General features: G+C 21.1%; 4 protein-coding genes across 4 annotated transcripts; 3 read left to right on the top strand and 1 right to left on the bottom strand.

Annotated features, from left to right (window-relative positions):
• Nucleotides 1-1713: 1713 nt before the first annotated feature.
• Nucleotides 1714-2993, top strand: PF3D7_0600700 (rifin; the record flags this gene model as incomplete). The annotated part of the gene is made up of 2 exons (XM_960908.1): nt 1714-1767; nt 1998-2993. 2 exons carry the CDS (start codon nt 1714-1716, stop codon nt 2991-2993), a joined length of 1050 nt encoding a protein of 349 aa, XP_966001.1.
• A 480-nt stretch (nt 2994-3473) lies between these two features.
• Nucleotides 3474-5340, top strand: PF3D7_0600600 (erythrocyte membrane protein 1 (PfEMP1), exon 2; the record flags this gene model as incomplete). The annotated part of the gene is made up of 2 exons (XM_024473448.1): nt 3474-3545; nt 4090-5340. The coding sequence occupies 2 exons, from the start codon at nt 3474-3476 to the stop codon at nt 5338-5340; spliced, it is 1323 nt and encodes a 440-aa protein (XP_024328941.1).
• Nucleotides 5341-7127: 1787 nt separating this feature from the next.
• Nucleotides 7128-8401, bottom strand: PF3D7_0600500 (rifin; the record flags this gene model as incomplete). Its single annotated transcript, XM_960907.1, has 2 exons — nt 7128-8192; nt 8348-8401. 2 exons carry the CDS (start codon nt 8399-8401, stop codon nt 7128-7130), a joined length of 1119 nt encoding a protein of 372 aa, XP_966000.1.
• Nucleotides 8402-12236: 3835 nt separating this feature from the next.
• On the top strand, nt 12237-16372 carry PF3D7_0600400 (erythrocyte membrane protein 1, PfEMP1; the record flags this gene model as incomplete). The annotated part of the gene is made up of 2 exons (XM_960906.1): nt 12237-14978; nt 15137-16372. The coding sequence occupies 2 exons, from the start codon at nt 12237-12239 to the stop codon at nt 16370-16372; spliced, it is 3978 nt and encodes a 1325-aa protein (XP_965999.1).
• Between the last annotated feature and the right edge of the window lie 1571 nt (nt 16373-17943).

Below are 17943 nucleotides of genomic sequence, written 5' to 3'. Positions count from 1 at the left end.
TTTAAATATAATTATATTAATATAAATAAATATAATTATAATTAATAACATTAATCCTTATAATTTTTATCATTTTATTTTTATAATATATATAATACATATTTATTATTATTTTACATTTGTATGTCATGTGTAAAATAATATATTATGTTAATTATTTTTTATCTTATTTTATTTGTTAATTTTTTTCCTTTTCAATAAATTAAAATATGTGTTATGTTATTACAGGACACATATTAAAAAAAATGTAATATATATGTATATATATATATTTTTTTTTAACCACAAAAATATTGTGAACACTATATATCTATATATCAACACATTATTATATAATAAAAATGAATTAACCTAATCGTACAATAATTATTATTATAAAATAGTAACAATATAATATATCATATATAATAATTGTATTGGAATAACAATATTTATATGATATCCTTTTTTTTTTTTTTTTTTTTTTTGTATTCATACGTACTATCATCATCAATATAGGAAATAAATTCTTTTTAAGAAATATGAAGAATTTTTTTTTAACGCTTCTAATTACGTATAAAATAAAAATAAATGATTCCTTGTTTTTCCATAGTATATATAATGTCGCGTTATTTGTTTATTGTATAATAATATATTTATTAAAATATGTAGTAATTAATTATTTTGTTACAACATGTAATAATAAAATTAATGTATCATAAGTTGTAAAATACCATAACTTCTATTTTAAGAAATATATATATAATAATACACGTTATGATTATAATATATTTGAATAACATAAAACAATAGAATGTATTATGTAATAGTACGTATAATATCTTATTTTGTTATTTGTTTTTTTTTTAATAATAATAAATATTTATATTTTTTGCGATAATTATATAATTTACTACTTTAATGATAAATTAACGTTTTAATTTATTTGTAATATTTTTATAAAAAAAAAAAAATAATATTAATCTTAGTAACAACATAGATAAATTAGAGGGAATTTTATAACATACAATAAATTTTAGAACAAAACAAATAACATAATATATGAAAATTTATTTATTAATATATATGTATATATTATTATTTGAAGAAGATTTTATATCATTTATTATGTTATAAAATATTTGTTGTTAATTGTTTTTATAACAACAATGTTACGAAATTATATGTTTTAATAACTATTTCATAAGTATTTCATATATATATATTATAAATTGGTATTATATATATGTCATACACAATTTCCAAAACGTTGGTTTTGCACATTTGTAAATAATTTACAACACAGAAATATGTTGTATTATTACTATATCGTTAGATATTATTGAGAAAAATGAAAAAAATAAAAAAAAAATAAACCAAAAATAACCATAATAATTTATTGTGTTGATTTAAAATTAAATTTCATTAAAAATTAAAAATTAAAAAAAATTATAAAAAATGCAGAATGTTTTGATAAATTATTTTAATATTAATTTTTTTACGTTTTTGTTTTTTTTTTTTGTAATAAATAAAATGGCAAATGTGGATCCACTATAAAAAAAAAAATATATTTACATAATGGGAAAATAATTGTTAATTATATTAAATAAATTATAATCATATTTTATGTTAAACATTTTTATTTAATTTATTTATAATATAAAATAAAGTATTTTATGTGATTTTTTTAGTTATAATATTTATCAAAAAATAATATACGTATCACAATAAAAAATGAAAATCCATTATATTAATATATTATTGTTTGAGCTTCCATTAAATATATTGGTAATTCCATGTCACATATATATTAAAGAGGATTAATATAATCATATTATAATATAATATATATATTTATATATAAATATATTACGATATCGTATATATAATTTTTATATATATATAGTCCAAATATACATATATATATAAACATAAAAACATACATATTTATAACATATATATATAAAATAAAAAAGAACTAATTATAATATACATATATATGTGACCATTTTGTATAGATATATAATCAAAGGAACCATAACAGCACCACACCACATCATCCACCAAATACCAGGCTATTATGCGAATGTGAATTATATGCACCTGCCACCTATGACGACGATCCACAAATGAAAGAAGTAATGGTTAAATTCAGTAAACAGACACAACAAAGATTTGAAGAATACGACGAAAGGATGAAAACTACACGCCAAAAATGTAAAGATAAATGCGATAAAGAAATACAAAAAATTATTTTAAAAGACAGATTAGAAAAACAAATGGAACAACAGTTGACCACATTAGAAACAAAGATAGATACCAATGATATACCTACATGTATTTGCGAAAAATCAATGGCCGACAAATTGGAAAAAGAATGCCTAAAATGTGCACAAAATTTGGGGGGGATTGTTGCACCCTCTTCAGGAGTATTAGTAGGAATTGCTGAAGGTGCGCTATATGCCTGGAAACCTACGGCAATCACAGCTGCAAAAAAAGCGGCCTTAGCTGAGGCTACTGATGCCGCTATTGAAGCTGGTATGAATGCTGTCAGCCTTAAAATTGAAGAACTGGGTACCGTTTTTAAACCAAGTGAAGGATTTGTTAATTTGAGTTCAATTGTTAATAAATTAACATATAATAATGGTGATGCTTTAGTAGAAAGTGCTAAGAATGTAATAGGTGGTTTGTATTCGAATGGAAAAGGAGGAAATACTATTTTTTATAATACGACAATACACACGAAGAGTGGTACATTGTACGTTGGGAATTTCGGAGATATTGGTAGGGCTGCACATGATGCAAAGTTGGCATCCGAAACAACAGCACTTACAAAAGCAAAGGTGGGTGCGGTAGAATCTACATATGGTGGTTGCCAGACTGCTATTATTGCTTCCATCGTTGCAATAGTAGTTATAGTTTTAATTATGGTGATAATATATTTAATTTTACGTTATCGTAGAAAAAAAAAAGTGAATAAAAAACTGCAATATATCAAATTATTAAATGAATAAATATATGGTTTTATGATATTAAATTCAATTTAATGTTTTGTGAATTTTGGATTTTTTAATACAAGGATACCATGATAATTGAATTTTTATAACAATATATATATATATATTTTTTTGTTTAATGTTATGTGGTCATTAAATTATTTTATTTATTTATATTTATTTATTTTTTTTTTTTTTTTAGTGAAACGAGTGTAAATTATATATTTATTTTTATAATATTTAATATGTTTAATCTAAATAATATTAACTACTTATGTGATTATAATTAATATATATAACACTATACATATACATATGATTGTATATAATGAGATCACAAAATTATAAAATATAACATAATATATAACACAATACAATCATGTTATATATGTGTACATATATATGATATAATATAATTTATAACACTAAAAATTAAATACAAAAAAAAAAAAGAAAAACACATAAAAAAAACCCACATATATCTCCATATTACCGGAAATGATGTCGATTTCGGCTTTTCCTCTAAGTGTAGGAATTGCGTTTGCTGCGTTGAGTTCCTTTTTACTTAAGGTAAAAGGATGTATTTATATGTGTATGTGTTTGGAAATATGTATGTGTTTTATATATATTTATGTATTTAAAATTGAATAAGAAAAAAAAGGAAATAAGAAAAAGGAATATAGGAACATAGTTATTTAAAAAAAAAAATAAAAAAAAAAAAAAAAAAGAAAAAGAAATTTTAGAACAATAAAAATTAAAATAAAAATAAAAAAAAAATTTTATACAATGAGAATTAAATAGAAATTTAAATAAAAAAGAAAAATAAAAAAAAAATTTTATATCAAAAAAAAAAAAAAAAAAGTAAAAAAAAAATTATGTTTAAATAAAAACAAAAAAAAAATTACATACATATATATGCAAAAATATATTTATATATACATACATACCCATACATACATGTATATATATATAACCCAACATATATATTCACATACACATATACCTACCTACCTAAATACAAACACATATACCTACATATACATACATACATAAATACCTAAATACATACACATATAAATACTTACATACATATATATTTATTTTTTTATTCTAGAAAAAACCTAAATCTCCTGTTGACCTGTTACGTGTACTTGATATCCACAAAGGAGATTATGGAATACCTACATTGGAATCCAAAAATAGGTACATACCATATAGAAGTGGTACATACAAAGGCAGAACATACATATATATGGAAGGAGATACTAGTGGGGATGAAAAATATGCATTTATGTCTGATACTACTGATGTAACTTCCTCCGAAAGTGAATATGAAGAAATGGATATCAATGATATATATGTACCTGATAGTCCTAAATATAAAACATTGATCGAAGTAGTACTAGAACCTAGTGGTAACAACACAACAGCTAGTGGTAACAACACAACAGCTAGTGGTAAAAACACACCTAGTGATACACAAAATGATATACAAAGTGATGGTATACCTAGTAGTAAAATTACAGATAATGAGTGGAATAAATTGAAACATGAATTTATATCTAATATGTTACAAAATCAACCAAATGATTATAGTAGTGGTGATATTCCATTCAATACACAACCGAATACTTTATATTTTGATAATAATCAAGAAAAACCTTTTATTACTTCTATTCATGATAGGGATTTATATACTGGAGAACAATATAGTTATAATATTAATATGAGTACTAATATTATGGATGATCCAAAATATGTATCAAATAATGTATATTCTGGTATCGATTTAATTAATGACACATTAAGTGGTAATCAACATATTGATATATATGATGAAGTGCTAAAAAGAAAAGAAAACGAATTATTTGGGACAAATCATGTGAAACAAACAAGTATACATAGTGTTGCCAAACTAACAAATAGTGACCCCATCCACAACCAACTGGAACTATTCCATAAATGGCTAGATAGACATAGAGATATGTGCGAAAAGTTGAAAAATGATAATGAGCGGTTAGCCAAATTAAAAGAAGAGTGGGAAAATGAGACACATAGTGGTAACACTCACCCTAGTGATAGTAACAAAACGTTGAATACCGATGTTTCTATACAAATACATATGGATAATCCTAAACCTATAAATCAATTTAATAATATGGATACTATCTTGGAGGATCTGGATAAATATAATGAACCTTATTATGATGTGCAAGATGATATTTATTATGATGTAAATGATCATGATGCATCAACTACGGATAGTAATGCTATGGATGTACCTAGTAAAGTACAAATTGAAATGGATGTAAATACGAAATTGGTGAAAGAAAAATATCCTATAGCAGATGTGTGGGATATATAATATATACGTATGAATGTATATTTGTTTGATTTTTTTTTTATGTGTGCATTATATTAAATTTTTTATTTGTTGATGTTATATTATATTTGATTTGTGTATTATATTATATTTTATATTTGTGTATTATGTTATATTTTTTAATTGTTCATGTTATATTATATTTTTTGTTTGTGTATTTTTTTTTTTTTTTTGTATTTAATTTTTAGTGTTACAAATTATATTATATATATGTACATATATATATCATAATTATATTGTATTATATATATATATTTAATATGATAACAATAATAGTTAAAATTATTTAAATTAAAAAACATAAACTATTGGAAACGCATTGAATATAATAATATATTACTATTTGTATTATTGTTATTAATACTACTATTAATAGTAATATTATTAGAAGTAGTAATTAACAGTATAACTATTAATTTTATTAGTGATAACAGTACTTTAAAAATTTAATATTTTTATTTTTTATTTTATAATTTTTACTTTTTATTATATTAAAAAAAAAAAAAAAAAAATATATATATATATAAAAATTATTATTATAATTTTTTTTTCCTAAATGTGTTTACATATAAAATAATAAAAAAAAAAAAAAAAAAAAAGAAAAATTTGAAATATATCATATAAATTTCATATATATAAAAAAAAAAAAAAAAAAAAAAAAAAAAAAAATTGAAATATATCATACAAATTTCATATATATAAAAAATAACAAAAAAAAAAAAAATATATAAATATAAATATAAACAAAAAAGGAAAACATTTTACAGAAGAAAAAATATTTAATAAACAAATTTTTTTTTTTTTTCTTTTTGCCACTTAATATATATAAAAATATAATGTAATAAATCAATGCATACGTAATATAGAAACAAATAACACTTAAAAAAAAATTAAAAAGAACAATATAAATTATGAAATATATATGAAATTATATCTCATAAATATATACATATTATCAAATAAATATATATAAAAAAGTAATATTTACATATTATTCTAAAAAAACAATAATAACAACAATAAAAATTAAAAAGGAAGAAAATAACGAAAAAGTGTATTATTATATTAGAATAAAAAATATTCATTATTCGTTTTTCTTTTCTTTTTTTTTTTTTTTTTTTTCATGTATTTTTTTTGTTTTTATTAGTTCTTTTATGTATTCTATCTATTTGTTATATTACGTGTAATTATTATAATTCTTATAAGTTAAATATTTTTGTGAATTCATTGTATTAGTAGAATTTATAAAAAAAATAATAATAAAATAAATTATGAAATAAGTATAAATAAATAACATAATATATAATATGATATGTTTTTTAAGAAGATAATTGTGAATTGAAATAATATAATTATTGGTTTTAAATTAAATTATATAAATACAGATGTAATTATATTTTTAATAATATGTTTTTTATAATATTAATAATAATAGTAATCATAGTAATCATTATATAATATACGTTTTATTTGTTTTATTATATATTTCACTGAAAAATATCTGAGATATTTAATAAATATAAGTTACATAATGTTTTAAAAGATTAGATATAATGATATATATGAGTGAAGTATTTAATATAAATTAAAACTACATTATTCAATAAATAAAATATATTTAGAAAATAAATAAGATTATAGAAAAATAAATAATATATAAAAACTTAATACATATAAAAATTATTAATAATAATGAAAAATATGGTGAGTTCAAAGAAAAACAATATGTGTTCCAAACATTCTACCAACACCAACCTAACAAAACATATTTATTCTTCTAATAGTTTTATATATTGGAGTTTTTTCTTCATTTTTCTTTTTCTTCGATAACGTAAAATCTTATATATTATCACCATAATTAAAACTATAAGTACTATTGCAACGATGGATGCTATTATGGGAGTATAGTAAGTAGTAGTTGCAGCATCTATAGCTTCTGTGCTCGTCTTTATAGCTGCTTTTGTAACTTCATCAGCAGTATTCTTAGCAACTACGTCAGCAGCTTGTGTACCTTCTGCAACAGCTTCTTCTACCTTTTTTTTTATAATAGCTTGTGCTGAACTTTTAACCCATATACCTTGATGATTTGGCTGAACCAAATTGCAAACAGGACCACTAAATATAAAATCACCGACAGGGCGATCAATAACAAAACGAGGTGTACATAACGTGGTATAATGAGAATAAACTTTATCATAAATGACAGACACATTCATATAATTTGTTACATGAATAATTGATTCCAATGGTTTACCACCTACAAAGTATATACCCAATGTGTGTAATTGATCAATAACAACTTTAGTACCCGCCAAATGTCCTGCTTTAATACCGGCCGCAGCACCTGCTTGTTTAGCTAATTCCATAGCCGCTGCAAGTTCTGCAGTTTTCCACACATTTACAGCAACTGAACCAGTTAATCCAATCATTGGTGCAACACTTCCTAGACCATAACCACATCTCAAGCATCCTTTTTCCGCTTTTTCTGCTATCGACTTTTCACAAACACATGATGGAATGGCGTCACTTTGTATATCCGTGTCTAACGTAGCAAATTTGTCCATTAATTCTTTTTCTAATTTATCTTTTAATATAATTTTTTGGATTTCCTTATCACATTTATCTTTACATTTTTGGCGTGTAGTTTTCATCCTTTCGTCATATTCATGAAATCTTTGTTGTGTCTGTTTATTGAAATTATCCATCACTTCTTTCATTTGTGGGTCACTATAATAGTTGACAGGTGCATACAATTCACATTCGCTTAATGACCTTGTGGTTGGTATTTTTTGTGTATGACGTGCTGTGGTGTGTGGTTTTTTGTGGGTATTTACCTATAAAAAATGGTGACATATATATGTAATGTTTATTTGTAGTTTATGATTTTATATATTTGTAATTAATATGTATATTTAAACTATATATATAAGTCATATAGATATAATAATTATATTTATGAATATTTTATATATTTATCACATAATCATACCAATATGTTTAATGGAAGAGCAAACAATAATATATTAGTATAATGGATTTTCATTTTTTATTGTGATACGTATATTATTTTATGATAAAAACTATAACTAAAAAAATCACATAAAATATTTTATTTTGTGTTATAAATACATCAAATATGTTTAACATAAAACATTATTATAATACATTTAATAACATAATATACAATTATTTTCCCATTATATAAATATATAATTTTTTTTTTTTTTATAATGGAACCATATTTGCCTTTTTATTTAAAACCTTAAAAAAAAAAAAAAAAATTAAAAATATAATATATCAAAATATATTACATTTTTTATAATTTTGAATTTTAATTTTTAATAAAATTTAATTTTATATCATACGATAAATTACAATTAAAAAGGTTTTTTTAATATTTTTCAAAAATACGTTACGATTTAGTAAGAACTTCTATTTTTTTGTTGTAAAATATATACATATGTGTAAATTAATGGCTGTTGAACGTGTATACCACATATAATTTACAATTTGGAAAAACCTATTAGTGAAATTGATATTGCAACATGTATGTTAACTATATTGCTGTCATATAAAAATCATTGCATATCATAATATTTGTTATTAAACGTAAAAAAAACAATATATATTTTTTAATAATAATAATTAAACCAAATATATTTTAACAAAGTATTTATGTTCTTTTTTTTTTCTTTTGTTCTAAAATTTATTGTATGTTATACGTTTCTCTCTAATGTATCTAAAATTATATAAATATAAATATATATATATATTTTTAAAATTATATTACGTTAAAAAAAAAATATTTATATATAATATTAAAAATAAATTAAAGAAAAAAGAAATTATTAAGATTAATAAAATACTATTGTATAGTTTTATGTAGTGTTGTGCGTTATACAAATATATACTATTCATAATATAGAAATTATTGTAATATTTTGATAATATATGTATTATATTAAATATTAAAATTGTAGATATATTATTTTAGAATTTCTTGATATAATATTTGTAGGATTACTAGTTGTAATAATATACTTATATATATTTAAATAAAAAAAAAATTATGTTAATTATTATTATTATATATATATTGAAAAGAAATATACGACTTTACATAATAAATACGATAAACAAAAATATATTTTTCTATTATGTTCAATTACTAATATTATATATATATATAATCGTTTGCGTATTGTTTCTAAAATGGTAGCTATTTTCTATAATAATAATAGTATGTATAATTTAAAAAAATATAAATAAAAATATATATAAATATATAATGTAAACAATATATTATAAATAATGACAGAAAGAAAATATATTGGTTCATATGAGAAAAGAACTTTCTGTAATATTATATAAAGTAAACAACACATACTTACATTTTGTAAATGAATAATTTTGTTAACACATCGTAATTTCAATTTTATTTATAGATAGTATGGAATAATTATATATATATATTATTGAATATTAACATAATAATATATTACATTATAATTATATATAGTTCTATAACTATTATAAAGCAGTAAATATATATATATATATATATATACTCTACGTCCTAATTTATATTTTTTGTTTTTATTATTATAATAATAAATATTAATCGCCTTAATATATACATATATACAATTTTTCGTGCAATTAATTTATATTTTTATCTTAATTTTACATATATATAATAATAATGGTAATGATAAATACTTAAGTATATAAAAATTCAATATTATTCCAATGATAAATGGTTCCATATATTTAGCGTGAACTTATTTTAAAATATAATCATTTTATTTTTATCTTTTAATATGTTCTCATAAATTATAGTTTATATATATCTATATTATTAAAAAACAAAATAACCATTATAACGAAACATAAATATCGAAATACCTGTCTTTTATTTATTAAATATAATTTTTACTAAAATATAAAAAATTATGTATCACAATAAAACAAATTTTATAATTGCATTGAAATCTTTTATATAGTGATGACCATATAAACCCATAGATATACATGCTTTGTTAACATGGTGGTAGCACCATTAATATTATACATGTTTATTTATATGATATAGTTAATTATTCATATATATATATGTATAATAACAAGAACGTAATAATAAGACAATAAAATATTATAATAGGTTTATCGAATATATCTAAATGAAACTTTTTTTGCAAATTTTATATGACAATAGAACTGTCATAATAAAACGATAATAATTTTTATGATAATGATTATTATGATGATAGTAATTATATTGCATTATAATCCATATTATAAAACTACCTATTAAGAATGCGTGAATTTTATAAAACTTCAATGAATAGAACAGAAATGTATAGATAATATTAACAATAAAAGGAATAAACGAATTATTATAAAACATTCTTTGTTATATTTTTTCATGATGTTATCCTAATATGTTATTTATAGGGTAAAGAGTTTATGGAAGAAGAAAATACATATATATATATGTATATGTATATTTAATAACAATATTGAGTAGAATAAATTTAATATAAAATTATTTTTATAAATAACTATAGAACTATTATATAAAATTAGCAAATGTAAACATATTTTTAATTTATATATAAATATTTTACGAACAAAAAATATATATTATGTTTCATTTATATAAATTTAAATAAAAATGTTTTCATATAAATATAACTATAATATTTATATCAATGAAAAAAAAGAGAAAACATATATGTAATTTTTAATTATATTATTATTATGTATATATATTATAAAAATTAATAATAATATATAATAAATGTTAATATATTAATTAATTATATTACTATATGCTTTATCTGTATATATATAGTTCTCATACTGTATATGAAAATATAAATATATATATATAAGTGATATATATAATTTTATTAGATAAGTATAAAATGGATAGATACATTTATATATATATTTTTAATAACAGCATAATTACATATATATATTTGTCATATTTATAAATTATTTATTCTTTCCGAGTTTATTATATTATTATATTTGGATAAGTGATGACATAATATTTTTAGAAATATAATGAATCTTCAGTTCTATATTGTATTAATCTATATATGAATACATATTATAGATAATAGAGATAGATAAAAAGAACATTGTTCTATTTTCTCCATTGTCACAAAAATTAAGTAAAATAAATAACATACATATATATATAAATTTATGTTGTTGTGATACATAAAATAATAATTATAAAATATAATGATACTATTAAAGATATAATTAAGATTTATATAAATGGATGATAATTATTTTATAATAAGAATATATTTTCAATAATTTTATAAATTATATAATTAATATTAATATGCAACAATAGTACGATCGAAATATTATTATGAATATTATTGAAAGAATAATAAGTATTTCATAAATGGTTTTTTTTAATAATATAAATTCAATTATTGTTTTATAATAATATTATGTTATTTATATCATATTAATATTATATAATTATAATAATTTGTAGATATTGTTAAATAATATTATGATATTACAATATTAATAAATATATATATATATATCTTTAAAGAATATTATATGCTTCTATAAAATAACGTTAACATAATTTATCACCAAATTATGTATATATATACACGACATAGTACTATTAAATAAAATATAACTTAAAAAAATTATATATATAATGGAAAATCTTTCGTATAGAAAAAAATATTCAATTTATTACATTTGTTGTAGGTGAAAAATATGTGAACTTTTTCTTATTATAATTATAGTAGTTTTAAATTATATTTAAAGAATATATATTGATTATAATAATTATAATGTGATAGAATATAGTATTTAAATATTTTATTATAAAAATGGGATCAGATTATTCGTCACCAGGGGGGAATAAAAGTGTTAACATAACTGAAAGTGAGAAAAGTGCCAGAAATGTTTTGGAAAAAATTGGAAGACATATAAAAGATGAGATTAATAAAAATAGTAATCATACAAATAAATTGAAAGGCACATTATCAAACGCCCAATTTCATGATGGCTTGCACAAGGCAGCTGGTTGGGGGGTAAGATATGGTCCTGCAAATTCATGCGATCTTGAACACAGATTCTATACTAATATAAATAATGGATATCTACCTGCGAGGAATCCTTGCCATAATAGAAATCAAAATCGTTTTGACGAAAATGCCGAAGCGTATTGTAATAGTGATAAAATAAGAGGTAATGAAAATAACAGTAATGCTGGAGCATGTGCGCCATTCCGAAGACAAAATTTGTGTGATAAAAATTTAGAATATTTGATTAATGAAAACACGAAAACTACTCACGATTTATTGGGAAATGTGTTAGTTACAGCAAAATATGAAGGTGATTACATTGTTAATAATCATCCAAATAGAGGATCTTCAGAAGTATGTATTGCCCTTGCAAGAAGTTTTGCAGATATAGGTGATATTGTAAGAGGAAAGGATATGTTTAAATCTAATGACAATGTAGAAAACGGTCTAAGAGAAGTTTTTAAGAAAATATACGAGGGTTTCTTGGATAAGGGGGCGAGAGAGCATTACAAAGAAGTCAAAAATGGAAATTACATAAAATTAAGGGAAGATTGGTGGACAGCGAACAGAGATCAAGTATGGAAAGCCATGACTTGTGTTGCACCAGAAAATGCTTATTTTAGAAAAACAGAAGCTGATGGAATAGGAATTTCAAGTTTAATTTTACCATATTCTAAATGTGGACGTGATACTGATCCCCCTGTTGTTGATTATATCCCTCAACGCTTAAGATGGATGAGCGAATGGTCTGAATATTTCTGTAATGTATTAAATAAAGAAATAGATGAAATGAATAATCAATGTAAAGATTGTGAAATGAGCCGAAGGTGCAATAATGATACCGAAGGGGAAAAATGTAAAAAATGTAAAGAACAATGTCAAATATTCAAGGAGCTCGTAAGTAAATGGAAAAATGAATTTGATAAACAATCAATGAAATATAAAGAATTATATATTAAAGCAAGTACTAATATAACTAAACAGAACTCTAGTTCACCTGAACGTGGATATCGACGTAATCATAGACGTAGAGGTTACGATGATGATACAAATGTACAATTATTTTTGAAAAAAGTAATAGAAAATAATGAGTGTAAAGTTGAGTCCCTTGGAAAATATCTTGATAAAACAAGTCATTGTGGTAATTATAATTTTAATTATGATAATATTCCAGGTTCGAATAGACCTAACGCTTTTGAAATACCTCCAGAAAAGTTTAAAAAGGCTTGCAAATGTAAAATACCTAATCCATTAGAAAAATGTCCTAATGAAGAAAACAAAAATGTATGTACAAGATTTGATAAGGTTTCTTCATGTACATCACTTTTTTTTAAAAATGACTTGATCGAATGGAATAATTCAGGAGTAAAAAATAAAGAAAATGACAATAATGGTGTGTTAGTTCCTCCTAGAAGACGAAATTTATGCATAAATTTGTTTTCAAAAAAAGATTATAAAATGAAAGATGAAAACGATTTCAAAGAGGATCTACTTAATGCTGCTTTTAGTCAAGGAAAATTGTTAGGAAAGAAATATAGTAACTACAGTAATGAAGCATATGAGGCTATGAAGTTCAGTTATGCTGATTACAGTGATATCGTGAAAGGTACCGACATGATGAATGATTTAAAAAAATTAAATAAAGAACTAAATACACTTCTTAAAGAAACTGAAAAAGGAGATATATCTGTGGATCGTAAAACATGGTGGGATGATAATAAAAATGTTGTATGGAATGCTATGTTATGTGGCTATAAAACCGAAAATGAAAATCAACAATTGAATTCATCGTGGTGTAATGTACCTGATGATGATAATATTGATCAATTTTTGAGATGGTTAACTGAATGGGCCCAACAATATTGTAAAGAAAAATTAATTAAAGCACATATAATAAATACAAAATGTAAAGATATCGTTGAAGGGAGAAAACATAAAAGTATGGTTGATATAACAGATGTAGAATGTAAACGATTATTTATTGATTATGAAGAATGGTTTCGTTACCGATATAATCAATGGAAGGGATTATCTGAAAAATACATTAAGATTAAGAAGAGCAAAAATTCTGGAGTGAATATACCCTCTGAGGAATGTGCTGCATCATACGTAACAAAACATTGCAATGGGTGTATTTGTAATTTGAGAGATATGGAGGATATACATAAAAACATTAATAACCAAAATGAATTAATGAAGGAAATGATTAATATAATTAAATTTGATACTGATCAATATAGAACTCAATTACAAAATATATCAAATTCTATGGAAATAAATCCAAAAAGTGTAAAAACAGCAGTAGATACTACGAAAGATATAGTTTCATATGGATTGGCCGGTACTATGGGAGTTGCAGCAATTGGATTACAAGCAGGAGATTTTCTTGGAAAAAAAATTCAAGATTTGTACAATGAATTTATGAAACCTGTTGAAAAAAAATTAGATACATCATCTAAAAATCTTAATATCTACGAAGACCCCAACATTATGGTTCCTGCTGGTATTGGTGTCGCCTTAACTCTAGGATTGTTATTATTTAAGGTAATTATATAAAGATATACATATATGTAAATTAAATAAAAGGAAATGAAATGAAATTATTCACAATATAAATATAAAAAAAAGAAATATATATATATATATATTAATATTTTACACAATATATACGTATAAATACGCAAATATATATTCTTTTATAGATGAGAAGAAAAGCAAAACGTCAAGTAGATATGATACGGATATTACAAATGTCACAAAACGAATATGGAATTCCGACAACCAAATCACCAAACAAATATGTTCCATATGGGAGTCAACGATATAAAGGCAAAACATACTTATATGTTGAAGGAGATACAGACGAAGAGAAATATATGTTTATGTCTGATACTACTGATATAACCTCTTCCGAAAGTGAATATGAAGAAATGGATATCAATGATATATATGTTCCTGGTAGTCCAAAATACAAAACGTTGATAGAAGTTGTTCTGGAGCCATCAAAAAGAGATACACAAAATGATATACCTAGTGATAATACACCTAGTTATAAACTTACAGATGAGGAATGGAATCAATTGAAAGATGATTTTATATCACAATATTTACCAAATACAGAACCAAATAATAATTATAGAAGTGGAAATAGTCCAACAAATACCAATAATACTACCACGTCACATGATAATATGGGAGAAAAACCTTTTATTATGTCCATTCATGATAGAAATTTATATACTGGAGAAGAAATTAGTTATAATATTAATATGAGTACTAACACTAATAATGATATTCCAAAATATGTATCAAATAATGTATATTCTGGTATCGATTTAATTAATGACACATTAAGTGGTAACAAACATATTGATATATATGATGAAGTGCTAAAAAGAAAAGAAAATGAATTATTTGGAACAAATCATGTGAAACAAACGAGTATACATAGTGTTGCAAAAAATACATATAGTGACGACGCTATAACAAATAAAATAAATTTGTTCCATAAATGGTTATATAGACATAGAGATATGTGTGAAAAGTGGGAAAATCATCATGAACGTTTAGCTAAATTAAAAGAAAAATGGGAAAATGATAATGATGGAGGTAATGTACCTAGTGATAATCATGTGTTGAATACGGATGTTTCGATCGAAATAGATATGGATAATCCTAAACCTATAAATCAATTTAGTAATATGGATATAAACGTGGATACACCTACTATGGATAATATGGAAGATGATATATATTATGATGTAAATGATAATGATGATGATAATGATCAACCATCTGTGTATGATATACCTATGGATCATAATAAAGTAGATGTAGATGTACCTAAGAAAGTACATATTGAAATGAAAATCCTTAATAATACATCTAATGGATCGTTGGAACAACAATTTCCTATATCGGATGTATGGAATATATAAAAAAAAAAAATATATTATTTTACTTGTTTATTTTTTTTTTTTTTTTTTTTTGTTATATTTTATTTGTATATTCATTTGTATAATATAAATATATATATTCATAGTATATATATATTTTTATTTTGATATATTTGTATAATAATATTTGTATATATATATATATAATTTGTTTTTTTGGCTTTTATATAATATTTGTAAATATATATATATATATATAATTTGTTTTTTTGTTTTTGTATAATATTTCTAAATATATTCGATTCATAATTTTTTGAGTAATATTTTTATTTTTTTTTCATTTTATTTTTGATTTTTTTTTTAAATGTCATTGTTCATAATTTTAATATATAATTTTTATTTTGTTTGTATAATATATATAAATTTGTTTTATTTTGTTTCTATTTGACACATGTGATTATTTGTATATATAAATTTGTTTTATTTGTATAATATATATATATGTTTTATTTTGTGTTTATTTGACACATTTGATTATTTGTATATATATTTTGTTTGAATTTTTTTATTAATTTGTTTTTGGATATTTGTATATATAAATTTGTTTTATTTGTATAATATGTATGTGATTAAATAGAAAAAAAAAGAAAAAAAAATAGAAAAATATACCATACCATATAAATTATATTCATAGTAGTATATTATATGGTTCCATATTAAAATAAGCTAATATAATACACTAAAATATTTCTTATTATATATATATATATATATTTAATATAGTAACAACAAAAATGTTTTCAACACCATATACGGATATATCAACACATTATAATATAATAATAATGAATTAATCTAATCTTACAATAAGTATTATTATAAAATAGTAACAATATAATATATCATATATAATAATTGTATTGGAATAACAATATTTATATGATATCCTTTTTTTTTTTTTTTTTTTTTTTGTATTCATACATACTATCATCATCAATATAGGAAATAAATTCTTTTTAAGAAATATGAAGAATTTTTTTTTAACGCTTCTAATTACGTATAAAATAAAAATAAATGATTCCTTGTTTTTCCATAGTATATATAATGTCGCGTTATTTGTTTATTGTATAATAATATATTTATTAAAATATGTAGTAATTAATTATTTTGTTACAACATGTAATAATAAAATTAATGTATCATAAGTTGTAAAATACCATAACTTCTATTTTAAGAAATATATATATAATAATACACGTTATGATTATAATATATTTGAATAACATAAAACAATAGAATGTATTATGTAATAGTACGTATAATATCTTATTTTGTTATTTGTTTTTTTTTTAATAATAATAAATATTTATATTTTTTGCGATAATTATATAATTTACTACTTTAATGATAAATTAACGTTTTAATTTATTTGTAATATTTTTATAAAAAAAAAAAAATAATATTAATCTTAGTAACAACATAGATAAATTAGAGGGAATTTTATAACATACAATAAATTTTAGAACAAAACAAATAACATAATATATGAAAATTTATTTATTAATATATATGTATATATTATTATTTGAAGAAGATTTTATATCATTTATTAT

The sequence above is a fragment of the Plasmodium falciparum genome (genome assembly GCF_000002765.6).
Source record: "Plasmodium falciparum 3D7 genome assembly, chromosome: 6".
NCBI classification, from domain to species: Eukaryota; Apicomplexa; class Aconoidasida; order Haemosporida; family Plasmodiidae; genus Plasmodium; species Plasmodium falciparum.
Note: the sequence above shows the minus strand (reverse complement) of the source record. Positions and strands in the feature narration are given on the sequence as shown.